The following is a 15934-nucleotide window of genomic DNA, read 5'->3' on the forward strand; positions in this document are numbered from 1 at the left end:
GTTCGCAGGCCTTTGCGAAACCCAAATTGCGTTAATTGCATTAATGTCTATGTCTAGTTTATGATATATTCGGTTATGGATGACTTTCAGTAGCAACTTTAGCACATGGGACATCAAACTAATGGTGCGGTAGTCGCCGCATTCTCTTGCGTTTTTCTTTTTAGGGAGGCAAATAAAGATCGACGTCAACCATTCTTTGGGTAATGTGCCTGAGCTATAAATGTTGTTCAAGAGTACCACTAAAACATCAATATGCTGCTCATCTATAATTTTTAAAAGGTCGATAGGAAGCATGTCAGGTCCTGGGCTTTTTCTGTTCTTCATTGTTTTTAACGCATGTATTATTTCTTCCGTTGTAATATATGGACCTATTTCTCCTGAAATAAGTTCTATGTGTTCCAGGTACCCTCTTTCATCATCGAACAGTTCAGCGATGTATTCTGCCCAACGTTGTACTTTCTCATCGGTCTCTGTTATAGCGACCCCGTGTCTATCCAGAAGTGCACCAGTTAGATTTTGCTTTCTTAGTCCAGCCGTTTCTTTGACTTTCTTATGTAGGTTAAATAGATCGTATCTTTTTTGGAGATCCTCGATCTCTTTGCATTTCTCTTCAAAGTGTTTTTCTTTTGCCTGCTTTATCTTCTTCCTTATCTCGTGGTTAATCTCCCTGTATTTATTGTCATTTTTGTTCTTATATTGTCTCCGTTGTTCCATCATATTCAGTATCTCATCATTCATCCATACCTCTTTTCTCCTTGTGGAAGTCTTTAGTATATCTTTACAAGGTTCTAGTATGCAATGTTTTAGTTGCTCCCAGTGCTCGTCAATGTCATTGGTGTCTATGTTCAGATCTCTACAGTTCTTATGCAGTTCGTGTTGAAGACATTCTTTTACGTTGGGTTCTTTAAGCTTGCTTATGTCTATTGTAGCTGTTCTCTGATTTCTTTTAATATTTTTAAGTGTGAGTGTAATTTTGGCGATAAGTGGGTTGTGGTCTGAGGCCACGTCTGCTCCGGGATATGCTTTTACGGCTTTAACAACATTACGGTATCTTTCGTTTATCATAATGTAGTCTACCTGGTTCCTAACTACTTTCTCCGATGAATCTGCGGGCGATCGCCATGTATACAGTCGTCTGTTGGGTAGTTTGAAAACTGTGTTTGTGATAATGAAGTTCTGCTCTTGGCAAAATTGTAGTAGACGATCACCTCTCTCATTGCGATTTCCCAGACCATATTTTCCTTCACATTTTCCGCTTTGCCCCTTTCCAATTTTTGCATTGAAATCACCTAGGACTATCGTGATTTCTCTGCTTTTTGTTTTTTTCGGTGCTTCTTCGATATGCTGGTAAAATAATTCTAGTTCTTCTTCATTGACATTCGTCGTAGGAGCATATACTTGTATCAGGGTCAACGTGGCGTGAGATGTCTTCAAATTTAGGTTTTGTTATTTATTTTAATAATTCGTTGAGTTCTAATATTGCAGAATAATCATATAATCAAACATATTAAAGAAATCATTAACAATAATGTATGTTGGCTTACTTATGAAGCAAAATGCTCAATTTTTAGACGGTATCAAAAAATAGTTACTACCTTCAACTAAACTTTTAGTTAATTTGAGAGTGTCAGGCAAAAATACTATTAGACTTGGATCCCGAGTACCAAAAAAAAGTTGATTAATAGCAAACTGAAAATTTGTTAATAGCTTAACGGTGTCTAGTCGGACAAACTTTGATGTATGGGAACACTGGAACAGGGGAAGTTTTAATTGTGGAACAGTTTAAAAATTTGGAACGTCAGATTACGAAAACGTCCCATGTATTTTGTCGGACAGAACATCCAATTGATTTGTTAACCTTTCATTAAACTCTTATGCAAAAATCAGACTGCTATTACTAACCAACATAATTCCTGTCATTTGACATGTTCTTCGTGTTCCACTCATTAAAATGCCCGGTTGGTGATAAACACCAATCTGATTTTTACATGAGAGTTTAATGAAATTGTAACAAATCAATTGGAAGTTCTGTCCGATAAAATACATGAAACGTTTTCGTAGTCTAACGTTCCAAATTTTTAACCTGTTCCACTATTAAAACATCCCCTGTTCCAGTGTTCTCATACATCAATCAAAGGTTGGGTTTTGAGTTCCCATACCGACTAGACACCGCTAAACTATTAATAAATTTTCAGCTTGCTTTGCTATTAATCAACTTTTACGTACCTACATAAAATGACAAAATAATTGCGATTTTCGAAAAAATGGCTATTTTTTAGACAGCTGCATCTTCGAATATATAGATTAATTTTAATTTACAAATGTTCGTTTGAAAGGTATTTAAAAACCGGTTTGTAAATGTTTTTGTAAATTTTTTTTTAAATTCATTTGCCGGTTTGTAAATGTTTTTCCTTGTTTAGTTAAATTTTGACAATTAGTTGAAAATCATAAAATGTTGTACATTTTCTTTTCGTTCTTCTTACCCTGTAAAATTGTACATTTTTTTTTGTGGTTTTGCAAATTATTTCATAAAAAAGTTGACATTACAACAAGAAAATGAGACCTTGTGTGCTAAAATCGGTCCATTGGACTCAGAGATATAGCTCTTCAAATACTATGGTAAAAGAGGCAATTTTTGACCCTTTAGACTTTAGAGGGTATAACTCAGACCCAGGTTCACCTAGAGGGTTAAAAAAATTGCTATAGGCTACTTTTAAGGTACAATAATAAACTAAAATTTGATAAAAATCCGCGACACCTTCTCTTTTACAAAAGTGGTCGAAAGTAAAAATATTGCTCATATAGGTATTACAGAGTGAGTTTTATGTATGGAACGCCTCAATTCTCTCGGAAACGGCTTGAACAATTTTGTTAGCGAGTAAGGGTCTTCTGTCTATTGTTCATGTAATATTCCCTATACCTAAATGCGTAATTTCGGAGTTATGCTTCATTTGTTAAAAACTATTTTTAAATAAATTATAAAAATTAATTTTTTCAGCACGAGTAGACATTACTTTAGATTTTTTTGGGTCATTGGGAACAAAAAAGGTCTGTTGTAATTGTTCTCTAAAGTTGATCATTTTCGAGTTATAAATACTTAATCTAAAACTGAAACATAACAATTTTCAAGACTCAAAAACACTGTAAAAATAATAATTTTTCAAATTGCGAAGTGCCTAAATTCAAGTTCTAACATCCTCCTATCGGCTCCCATAAGAATTTTTGGCATGTTTTATTCTAAAACATTGTTTTACAATTATTGTTAATGAAACGCTTATGAGATTACGGACGATGCATTAACAACTAAAAAACAATGTTTTAAAATAAAATAAGCCCAAGTTACTTATGGGGAACTGAAAAAATAAGGTTTTATTGAATTTAAGCATTTAGTAATTTCAAAAATAATATTTTTACTTGTGTTTTTGAGAATTGAAAATCGTAATTTTTCGTTTTTTCAGTTTTAAACTGTTTATAACTCGAGAAGATCAACTGTAGAGCAAATTACAAAAGACCTTTTTTGTTCCCAATGATCCAAGAAACTAAAATAATATCTGCCTGAGCTGAAAAAATTGATTTTAATAATTTGTTTTAAAATTTTTAAAAAGATAAATGTAGCAATAACCCCGAAATTACGGCATTTAGGTATAGGGAATATTACATGAAAAATAATATTTCTTAAGAACTTCAAAACGCAAAAAATATACAGGGTGTTCCATTTGAAAAAAGAAAGTTCGTTTGATTTCCAGAAAAACATAAAATCTGATAACAATGTAAATACATACCACTATAATATCGGTCGCTTCAGAAGACCCTTACCCACGGTTCTTAGACATACTACGGTTGCCCAGATCGACGATGGTGGGGAGACTTCAATTTTTGACTTTACGTCACAAGAATTTGTCATATTTGTAGAGAATTGAAATATGTATTAAAATCAAAAGTTAAAATTGTTCTACGATTTAAACGCGTTCCAAAATTTTGAAAAATATAATACATTTGCCACAGTAGGTATGTGTGTAAAAGTTAGGCCACACGTTACTAATTAACTGACCTTAACTCACACCATTGACTGAATAAAAAATCTTTATTATTAATACTTTCTCCGCAGCTGAGGGTATCTTATCAACTGTATTGCTTTTAATGATAAAATAAAGATATTGACAGTTCAAAAATGTGAAAATAATAACTTCATTGTGATTGTGACACATTATTGCTCTGTGTGTGGCCTAATTTTGGCATAAAAAACCGTATTTTTACGCATTTTTACAAAATTTTGGAATATGTTTAATTCGTAGCACAATTCTAACAGTTGTTTTCAATACAGATTTCAATCCTCTACAAATAGTTTCTAAATCTACTTGATGTAAAATAATTAGGGAAGCAGGAATTCAACAGTTTAGAATTTTACATTGAGTTTCCTATGGCCCTTTTTCCAATCCACCACCCGGTATATCCTAGTTTACTTTATATTTTTGAATTTGTAATTTTGGTGTTGTTTCCCGTAAAAACTTATTTTGAATTATTCATGAAAGTTTTACATCGTACCTATTGTAGAAGTTTAAATAAGAATATATATTTATAAGGTAGAAAACGTTAAAATCCCATTATGTATTAACGTAATAATAATGTTGATGATATTTTAGAATGCCAGGTACAAGCTGTAGTGTGGCCAAATTTATTAGGTACCTATTATTTAAATTCTTACAATAAATTATGCAAGTAATTCTAATTCACATAATCCTAGCTGACCTCTAAGGATAGTATGTATTCAACATAGTTAATCCAGTATTACTGGAAATTCATCGACAAATTTTCAGTGTAGAATGAAGATTGAAGTCCCAGATTTCCGGAAATATTGCATGGATAAATAAATATCAACAGTTTTTCATAATTAGGTATTATAATCCACTAAACATCTTTATTTCTTAACTATCTTGACTATTTTCCATACATCAAAGACATATTATTATAAATACTGATTAAGGGGAAGGAGCAAAATGCAAAATTTTGATGCACGTCAAAATTCTCAATGTGTTTTAAACGTAGTAATTTTTTTCGAATCCTGAGAAAATTAATAAATATTTTTGAAAAATTTAAACACATAATGAAAGACTACATTATTACCGAGGGCCAAAAGTCCCTGAAAACTTCTATAATGTTTATTTTAATAAGTTACAGGGGTGAAAACTAAGAGAAAATTTAGTGTGATTTTTAATTTCAAATATCTCATTCAAAAGAAACTTTTTATTCATTCTAGGGGACTTTCGGCCCTCCGTAATAAAGTAATCTTTCATTGACAAATTGAAGAATCTCAGATGCAGAATCCACCAATTTAATAAGAATTAAAATGGTAAATAGTATTTTAAAACTGAGATTTTTCGTGTTGAAAGTTCTTACTGGTACATCCTTAATCTGCGACTTTTTTTAATAAGACAGCAGACGACGAATATAGGGAATCTGAAAAATAATTCAAATTTCCCATCAGACGCGATACAGCGACATCTACTAACAAATTGAAGAATCTCAGATGCAGAATCCACCAATTTAATAAGAATTAAAATGGTAAATAGTATTTTAAAACTGAGATTTTTCGTGTTGAAAGTTCTTACTGGTACATCCTTAATCTGCGACTTTTTCAATTAATAAGACAGCAGACGACGAATATAGGGAATCTGAAAAATAATTCAAATTTCCCATCAGACGCGATACAGTGACATCTACTAACAAATTGAAGAATCTCAGATGCAGAATCCACCAATTTAATAAGAATTAAAATGGTAAATAGTATTTTAAAACTGAGATTTTTCGTGTTGAAAGTTCTTACTGGTACATCCTTAATCTGCGACTTTTTCAATTAATAAGACAGCAGACGACGAATATAGGGAATCTGAAAAATAATTCAAATTTCCCATCAGACGCGATACAGTGACATCTACTAACAAATTGAAGAATCTCAGATGCAGAATCCACCAATTTAATAAGAATTAAAATGGTAAATAGTATTTTAAAACTGAGATTTTTCGTGTTGAAAGTTCTTACTGGTACATCCTTAATCTGCGACTTTTTCAATTAATAAGACAGCAGACGACGAATATAGAAAACGAAAGGGAAACGATCACATTCCGCTTTCATTCGTCTAGGAAAAACGGACAGCGGAGGAACTTTCAGTACTCAAATCCGAGTAAAGGAAATAAAAATAATAAATGATGGTTTTGCTTGTTTTCGATTCAGAGGGTTGCACACCAGCTAGACAGGCTCTGTTTCTACCATTTCAGGCGTCCTCAGTAGCTTTCGTTAGTGTGCCTACCTCTGGACCGAAAAACAGCTCTACCATCATTTTAGATTCCCTTTAAAATGATGGTAGAGCTGTTTTTCGGTCCAGAGGTAGGCACACTAACGAAAGCTACTGAGGACGCCTGAAATGGTAGAAACAGAGCCTGTCTAGCTGGTGTACAACCCTCTGAATCGAAAACAAGCAAAACCATCATTTATTATTTTTATTTCCTTTACTCGGATTTGAGTACTGAAAGTTCCTCTGCTGTCCGTTTTTCCTAGACGAATGAAAGCGGAATGTGATCGTTTCCTTTTCGTTTTCTATATTCGTCGTCTGCTGTCTTATTAATTGAAAAAGTCGCAGATTAAGGATGTACCAGTAAGAACTTTCAACACGAAAAATCTCAGTTTTAAAATATTATTTACCATTTTAATTCTTATTAAATTGGTGGATTCTGCATCTGAGATTCTTCAATTTGTTAGTAGATGTCGCTGTATCGCGTCTGATGGGAAATTTGAATTATTTTTCAGATTCCCTTTAAAATGATGGTAGAGCTGTTTTTCGGTCCAGAGGTGGGCACACTAACGAAAGCTACTGAGGACGCCTGAAATGGTAGAAACAGAGCCTGTCTAGCTGGTGTGCAACCCTCTGAATCGAAAACAAGCAAAACCATCATTTATTATTTTTAATCTTTCATTCTGCGTTTAAATTTTTCTAAAATACTTATAGTTTTCTCAGGATTCGAAAAAAATCATATTACGATTCAAATGACAGTATACTCGTGACGTAATCGCACCCTTAATGTTCATTGGTTAGTCGATCTGGGCAACCGTAGTAATGTCTAAGAACCGTGACCCTTACCCACCAAAATCTATAAAAATCGTGAAAAATGGTTTCTGAGATAATTGAGCGTTCCATACATAAACTCATTCTGCATAATATAATATAAAACTGATAAGTAATCAAATAGTTCGATTGAATGGCACAATTCTTCGCTTCGTTGTAATTGCGCATTGTTTTATTAACTCCCATTGAGCCATTTGGACACGAAGTGCACGTATTCGATTCTTAAGCCAATTACAATATCCCCGTTCGCGCCTTTTCGTTATCTCGCCATCATCGGTTCTATTCAGAAAATGAAAGATTATTATTGTTTTAGACCACTAGCTACTAGGCGACTTAGAGATTGGACTGATAAGTCTTAAATAGAACACACACGGCGCTCGTGGCTTGCTTTATAAGATCGTCTATCTCTCGGAATTTATTTTAATCTTTATTGGATAAAAAACACCTGCTGTTCAGAATGGAATAAAGATGTCTGCAGAAGTTTAAAAGTCGAGAGAGCTTGTGGGTTTGTTTTATTATTATTAAAGCCAATAAATTATACAGGGTGTTTCTCATTAAGTCTGACAAACTTTAAGGGGTACTTGAAAAAATAATTGCAGTGTGTTCTATAAATGTATGTCCGCAAGTCCTTCGTTTCCAAAATACGGGTTGAAATTTTTCTTACAAACTAATTATTTATTTTTTTATTGCTCTAAAACCGATTGAGAAATGCAAATAAAATTTACTGAATTTTAAGAGTTGGTTATTACTCAATTTTTGACATGCAATTAAGAATTTTATATTCACCATTGGCGCGCGTACGGGCAAGTCTAAATTTTTTATAGAAAAAAAAATAGTTGATCATTTTTGAATTCCTCGCTCAATTTGTGACAAAAAATCTATCTTCCCTTTTTTCATATGACGCGCTGTTTTTGCAAAAAAATTAAATATCTTAACGCTTACAAATTATAAGAAGCATACATTCATATAAATTATAATTTTTTTAATTAAATAAATAAAATTTAAAAAATAAATTTTAAATTATATAAAGCATACATTTCATATATAAATTTTGTATTAAATAAAAGCATTCACTTTTACGCCCATTTCTCTTCCTGTCATATTTACTCAATCCAATCAAACTACATTCCAAAGAATATAGTTTGATATTACTTGATGGAGTCAATCGAACAATTTTGTTCTGTGTGAATAAAGTGAGTTAGAATTTTATATGTTGTACTCGGTATTCCACTCACATCTTGATTTCAAGACAAGATCAAGACAAGAAGTAATTTTAGATTTCAAGACAAGACCAAATTTTATATCAATACCAAGATTTCTTGTCAAGAAAACAAGAAGTCTTGAAATATCTTGACTAATAATGAAAACTTTAAAACGTATTCATTTGTGAAAAAGATAACATTATTTTAACATATTTTAATTTATTGAACACTGTTTTTGCTAAAACGATTTACAAAAATGTAAATTAAAAATAATAAATATTGATACTTATCTAATCCTGTTGAAAATAAAATTACAAACTAGATTTTATTTTAAATAACAAATTGAGCACATTCTTAAATCGGAGTTGATAAGCCATGAATTAAGGCAGATAACACTTCTCATGAAGTGTTATCTGTTCTCATGGCAGAAGGAAATGGCGAAGAAATGTATGGAAAGACTATAAGGAATATTAAGTGTAGTATTAAGTGTTTTATATAAACAAATGTAGTATATAGTAGAATAAGATATAGCATTATATAGATATGTAATAGTAATTGTAAAGAAAAATTAAATCTTTCAGCCCTAGGCCTTCAAGGCCTATTGAGCTTAATAAATAAATAAATAAATAAATAAACACTTCTCATTGAGTCAATGCCTAGTAGATTTCTTGGCTTTGTTATTGTTAAAGCTGCTCTTGAAAATAGCTTTTCCGCAGGTACATAATATGTTGCTGGCGTTCCGAGAAAATCCTTGGTCATTTTCGATAATGACGGGTAGATATTTTCGTGTCTTCTCCACCAATCAAGTATATTCTCAGACCAGCATATTCTGACCTAGGCTCATTTATGTATTTTTAAATTTCATACTTCCATGATTGTAAGTTGTCATTGTCAGCGTTATCTTCTTTTTTCAGACTAAGTGATGGCTCTGGTATTGGATTCTGTAGATCATTCTGGGATTTATTGAAATAGTAAACTTTAAATATTTCTTCAAATTTTTGTACTGCCTCTGATTGTAGAAGCTTGCTCCAAGATGAAGAGGAAAATGTCTCTACTTTATGCCGAGGATCCAAAATAAGAACTATAGAGTATATCCAATTAGTTTTGTTATAGTGTTTCAGTATTTTATCACTCGCAGCTTGAATGAGGTAAATTAATTACTCGTCAGTAGTGTCTCTATCAATTTAATTATCAAGTTAATGAGCCCAATATTTCCAGTTTGTCTAAAAGTAAGTTTACTCCAATTACCACCAATGGAAGTGTGCAATATTTTTCCCCTTCGAGCCTTCGAGTATTGAAGGCAGTGTTTTAAAGCTTCTCAGATACTGACAAAATTTACTGATCAGAACCCATTCTTTAGCACGTGTTAGCCGTGTTAGCACGCAACGCAATAAAAAGGTCGCCGGGGAATCAGCGGACCAAGTAATCAAGAAATTTTAAGATCTTAAAATTTCATGAGTCAAGACAAGATATAAAATGTCAAGAAATCGTCAAGACAAGATTTTTTTAATTTTCTTGATTTTTTCTCAAGACAAGACAAGAAGTTGTTGTCAAGACAAGAATTCTTGTCTTGTCGACCCCTACAAAAAAGGTATTGAACAAGATTCGTGTAACTTAGAGGGGTATGGAGCCCCAGATGTTGGGCGTCCCTGAGAGGCTGAGTCCCAAACGAAGAAATAGATCATAGAACAAAAACAACAGACGATGTCGAAAGAACCGCGTCGCTAGAGTGGAATTATGCAGGAGTCATCGCTAGATTAATAGACAATCGATAAACAAGACGTATTGTCGATGGATGCCACGACAAGAAGAAATACGGAGCAGAGAACGCCCTCCAACCTAATGGACCGACGATCTGATGTGTATTATCAGTAGCTGGATGCAAGCCGCACAAAACAGAGACAGAATGGAAAGAGATGAGGGAGACCTATGTCCAGTAATGGACGCTTACAGGTTGATAATGATTATGTATTTGTATTTGAAATAAGCTTGAAAAACGTGTAGTGAGAAAGAAGTACACTATATTGACACAAATCTTTGGAGTTTTCTTTGTTAATCCACAACATAGTTATCCAACAGTCTATGTAATTTCATTTATGTATGTACAAACTCTTACAAAGCTTCCCCGACTAACGTCGTTACATTCACCACTCATTATTCAAAGGACAAAAAAGTTATTGTATCACTAACATTAATATTCACTGCACCCGCCCACCTCTTACGCTATCATTACTTTTGCTGACATTTCTGTCCGATTTATTATCATTAATTTATCAGCTATTTCAAATCTCGTGAATACTTTTATTCAACAAGGACAGAGATATTAATCCACGGTGGCATAAGGCTGTTGGGCTGTTGGTAATCTTAATAATGCGCGGATTTTTATCTCTAATTAGATCTCTCTCGTAAAATGGTTGTTACAGCAATTGAAACACGGCGTTTTGTTCGATCAGTTGAACTTTTTATTAAGAGAAGGTAAATTGTTATTTAAAATTATAGTTTGCACAAGCAATGATTAGAATCTGATCGTTTATGATGGAAGTTATCTACAGTCGCTTTTTAACCGCATAAATATTAAAATACAACAAAAGAAGATATAGGTAAATGAAAAAGGAAATGTTACGGTAGATATTATGTAAGAGTCGAGATGGCTACAGTCTAAAAAAAGGTTTAGTAACAGGTTTAGTAAAAAAGGTTTAATAACAAATACATACTGCAATGGTTTGGTCATGTCAGACACATAAATGAGACTATGTGGGACGAAGGATAGAGCTGCTTGCGCAAAGAGAGGTAGAAGAAAATTGAAGAGAAGATAGAACGGAAGAAAAAAGCATTGAGAACTTCCTTGCCATTTCTTCAAAATAACCATTAAACAAATAGCAGATGGCAAGGGAAAAAAGATAAGAAAAAAGATAAAATTTTAAATTTAGAGAACAAGAATTATTTAAAAATCTCTCTCTGCCATGTTGACAGGGAGTAGTGGAGGCTCGTCAAAGTCGGCAGTACCGACCCACACATTTATGGACACATAGATTTTTTTAAATATTTAATTTAATCAGAGTTGATGATATTCGTTTCTGTGAAATAAAAAAATATCTGTGAGATAATACAGACTAAATTTTATTCATTGTTTTTAAAAGAATTCGATCGATCCGATACGTTAAGTGATCCCTGTGCGCTGTGCGTAAGAGACTTTTCAAATTAATGATCCTATAGCCATGCACTCGATTGCGATAGGCCCGCTTCGGCAAGCCGTCCCCAGATTGACGATTTGCTTGTAATAAGAAGCTATGGAATATTAGCCGATAGGCAACCAATTATACATTCCCAGTATTAATTTGAATGGCAAGTCCGGCAGATACCAATCTGCCGATCGGTGATCTGCAAACGGCAGCAAGGCACGTACCTAGCCACGTACCTTGCTAGCGGGGTGAAACTATAAAATTAAGTAGTTTTACGTCGTTTAATTATTGATGTAGTTTTTTTAAGTTGCCAGGAATTGCCATTTAGGGGACAGGATGAATCGGAGCATTCGTTAAATCAAGTTAATTATAGAGAACAAATAAAATTGTTTAACAAATACGATCTGAAATTTTCTAATTTACTTTCTGTCTCGAATAGATTTAGTGGCGTACCTAAAACAGCACAGAATGAAAGAATCAATTAGTAGTTACATTTTGATCTTTTTCGGTAGAAGTAGACGAAACTATTGATTGAGGTAACATGTCATTCACAATTATCAATTGTTCTTCGATACGAGTTACGTCTAATATTTATGAGAGGTTTTTAGGTTTTCAGACGTGAGTAGAAGCCATAAGACAGAATATATTTTTGGTGTTTTAAAGGACAGATTGAAATTTTTTGATATCAAAAATAAATTGGTAAGGCAAACTTATGATGGCGCTGCCTTGATGTCCGGTGAATTGTAACGTCTCCAGGCATAAGTTAAAACTGTTACACCCCCGCTTTATTTACCCACTGTCATAAGTCATTTACCTCTTTGACGATTCAAAATTTAAAAGTTACGCCAAAGAATTTTCAAAATATCTATTTCATTAAAAATTATCCATCATTCTTTAATCAAATAAAATAAGAAAATGAAATTTTATATGTTGATTCAAATATTTTCGTAAGGTGGGATAAGTTACAAAATATATATAATTATTTTATATAGGTACTGCGATTCATTAGGTACAACAAACTGTTCCCGAAATTAATAAATTATTTTTCTCAAATGTGGGCAAATTCTGCCTCAAATGAACGGGATTTCTCTTGTCTCAAAAGAGTCAAAACGTATTGTCGAAATATCATGAAACAAGAGATAATGTCAAACTTGTCTCAAATGTCAATAGAAAAAAACTTTTAAAATCTCTCCAAAACAATAATAAATTTTACAATGACGTTATAACCCATTTTGCTACTCCGAAACAACATAGACTAGAGTTAATTTATAAACAAGTTTAGGTTCTAAATTTATAGGAAAAAACAAAAAAAATCAAAAAAAAAAATAAATAAAAAAATAAAGGACTAAGTTTTTCAACCTAATAAAAATATTTGTAAATTAAATATTTTTAAAAGATTTTTAATTGAAAAACTTTATTGTCCCATTTCCTGGTGACAACCTCCAAGGCTTCTACAATCTGCAAGCCAAATGGATGCTGCAGTGAAGACTAAAGGGAAGGAATTCTACACTATGCAATTCACAACCCCCGTCTGCAGCGTGGTAAAGTTCCAACGGAAAATGGACCTAGTTACTCTATAGGAGTAATACTAATATATAGTATATATATTAGTATTATAAAAAATATATTAAAAATATTAAATATTATTATTAAATATTATATTAAAAATATAAAAAATATTTAATTTACAAATATTTTTATTAGGTTGAAAAACTTAGTCTTTTATTTAGCAGATGCCGCTAGGCACCTACTACCATCTCGTCAGTTGCGGTGGGAGATGGATATGTCGAAGATTTTTACCTGGGCCAGAGAAGAGCAGCCTATGCAGTCTCTGATGAACCTCTAACAAGAGGTGAAATCGTCGATAAGGGTGCTGGCTGCACTCTCCGATCTGAGTAAAAGTTAAGACAGTTTTGGTTTCGCACCGCAACTGAATGAATAAAAATGGTATACATTTTTTAAAAAAATAAAAATAAACAAAAACCAAAAATCTCCTATGAAATTGAAGCCTTTTAATTAGATGACATACCTATCTAAGGAGACAAAACCTTGCCGACCCTGTCCCTAAGCCACGAGCCGCCACTGAGAGGGAGACTGACTGACAGGATTATTGGAAGAGGAGATTGTCACTGAAATGAAGTATGACACAGAACCATAAAGAATAATGTCTGATTGAATTAGCTGTTCTGTTAAAACACAGAACATTTAGCCTACAGAAAAGAAAGAGGGAGAGTTTTTGAAGAAAAATAGTAAAAATAAGACAAAAGATTAAGAAAATAATAAATTAATAAAGAAATTGGAATAAAATTATTATAAAAAATATAAATTACCAAAAATGTGACGTTTATAACGTTATAACATTCAGCAACCATCATCCACCTGCAACGTGTCGGACGGACATTGCACTGGCCCTGTGGTTGTGTGCTTAAAAAATCAGCCAACATATAAATACCGTGTCGTTGGCAAACAATACTAAGGAAGTTAACATTTTATGACCTGCGGTCAAAGTTACGCAGTTTTTATTACCTACACCACCAAGTCCATGTTTCTGCTATGCTTCTGCTCATAAAATTTCTCTGTTTATGTTTACATATCTTCGCTTCCTCGTTTTTAAGACATATAATACAAAATTTGTTACTGAAAGGGAGGAACATAACGTCTTTATCCAAGGTTGGAGGGATGCTGTATTTATGGACCAATTTGAGAAAAAATATGCGATAATTTATGATTAAATTGACAGTACTGACAGGGAGATCAAAGAAAAAAATTAAAATGTGGGGTAAAAGACCTGAGAATGAACCCTTAGAGAGAATAAGGAAATAAACAAACTTTTCAGTTAATTTTTAAGACATGAACATGCCGTTTTTCCCATTTTCATTGTGTACATTTGCTTCATCCCTCTATAGGTCTTACAGTCCTGAATATTCCCTTTATCTTTATAAAGTCATATCACCAGGCTCTCCCTCCATACATTCTTCTATATTCTATATCATTATACATAGCTATTCGCATTTTAGAGGCGGCTGTTCTGAAAAGTTAATTTGATGTTCATCCGTACCTTTCTCTCAGGTTGCGCAACCACGATATTCTATTCTACGTCTCCCTATGCTTCTTTTGCCTTAAATAATTTCTTGCATTATCAATTGGAGCAAGTTATATATCTCTGTCCACGTGTAATATGTCCGAGATATTCAAATTTTATTGTTTTAAATGTATTTTAGATTTCCATTTTTTTTATTCATCTTTCTCAGAACCTCTTTGTTTGTGACGTGTTTTGTCCAAAATATTTTCAGAATTCTTCTGTACATCCATAGCTCGAATGATTCCAGTTTTTTCTTTGATGCCGCATTCAAGGTCCAACCTTCTATTCCATAGAACAAAGTCGAGTGAAAGTAGCACCTATCCAAACTAACTCTTAGCTCCAACTTTAAATTTATTGTGAAGAGCACTTTTCTCGTTTTGTTAAAATTTGCTTTAGCCCTTTCTATTCATATTTTTACTTCCTGGAAGTAATCATTTATGGAGTTGATCATTGTTTCAAGATATGCATACTTGTTCGACATTGGTTCTGTTTATAAACAGATTCTTTCTTTGGGTTTTCGAGATTCTCATAAATTGTGTATTATTGATGTTCATTGTTAGACCGTATTCTTGTCCATGCTCCGCTATTCTGATTTTCAGCTTCTGAAGATGACAGTGTCATCCGCATATCTAATGTTGTTAATGGGAACTCCATACATTTAGGCATCTCTTCATTGTAGCAAGCAGTAAAACAATTGCTGTAATATTTTTTTTAAAGTTTCTTTAATATTTTTTAACCCATCTTAATAATCTTGGATTGTATTTTGTAGTTTTGGATTGAGAGTTTTATAAGAGAAAACTCTTAATAATATGAGGAAAGATGTGAAATACTTAACATACCAAATAAGAAAAAATGATCACTAAACTATTTTTTTTTGTTACAGAATCATCGTATTCGTAGTAAAGTGCCTAAATTCTATATTGGTAAGTACGTAAATTTATAAAATCGCAAAGATCGGCAAATCCAGAAAGACAAATCATAAGGAAAGTGGCAATAATTTTAAAATCTATCGTGCAAGTAATAGGTATTTATGATATAAGTGTTAAACTTACTTTTTAACACGCATATCATACATTATTTTTTCTACAAACGTAATTACAGGACAATATCTACAAAAACTTTTACTTGAACTTGACTGACATTCCATTTTTATATTTTTTTGACATTGCCTATACGGTCAATACGAACTGCAGTGCCTTAAAATTTTTAAAGCACTAGTGCACTTAAAGTAGCATTTTTAACGCTCTACGGTTGTAGAAAAATATATTTTTTCTACAAACGTGTTAAAAATGCAACTTTTAGCACTCCATAGGAGCGTTAAAAATGTTACTTTAAAGCACTAGTGCTT

At 32.6% G+C, this 15934-nt stretch overlaps 1 protein-coding gene across 1 annotated transcript in view; it reads left to right on the forward strand.

Moving 5' to 3' along the window:
• The window catches only part of LOC126883846 (uncharacterized), a 154101-nt gene extending 138379 nt beyond the window's left edge, over nucleotides 1-15722 (forward strand). Inside the window, exon 6 of the mRNA XM_050649522.1 lies at nucleotides 15470-15722. Within this exon, the coding sequence (XP_050505479.1) occupies nucleotides 15470-15486 (17 nt within the window). The 3' untranslated portion in view covers nucleotides 15487-15722. The remainder of the gene's footprint in view (nucleotides 1-15469) is intronic.
• Nucleotides 15723-15934: the final 212 nt, after the last annotated feature.

The sequence above is a fragment of the Diabrotica virgifera genome, chromosome 4 (genome assembly GCF_917563875.1).
Source record: "Diabrotica virgifera virgifera chromosome 4, PGI_DIABVI_V3a".
In the NCBI taxonomy this organism is placed as follows: domain Eukaryota; kingdom Metazoa; phylum Arthropoda; class Insecta; order Coleoptera; family Chrysomelidae; genus Diabrotica; species Diabrotica virgifera.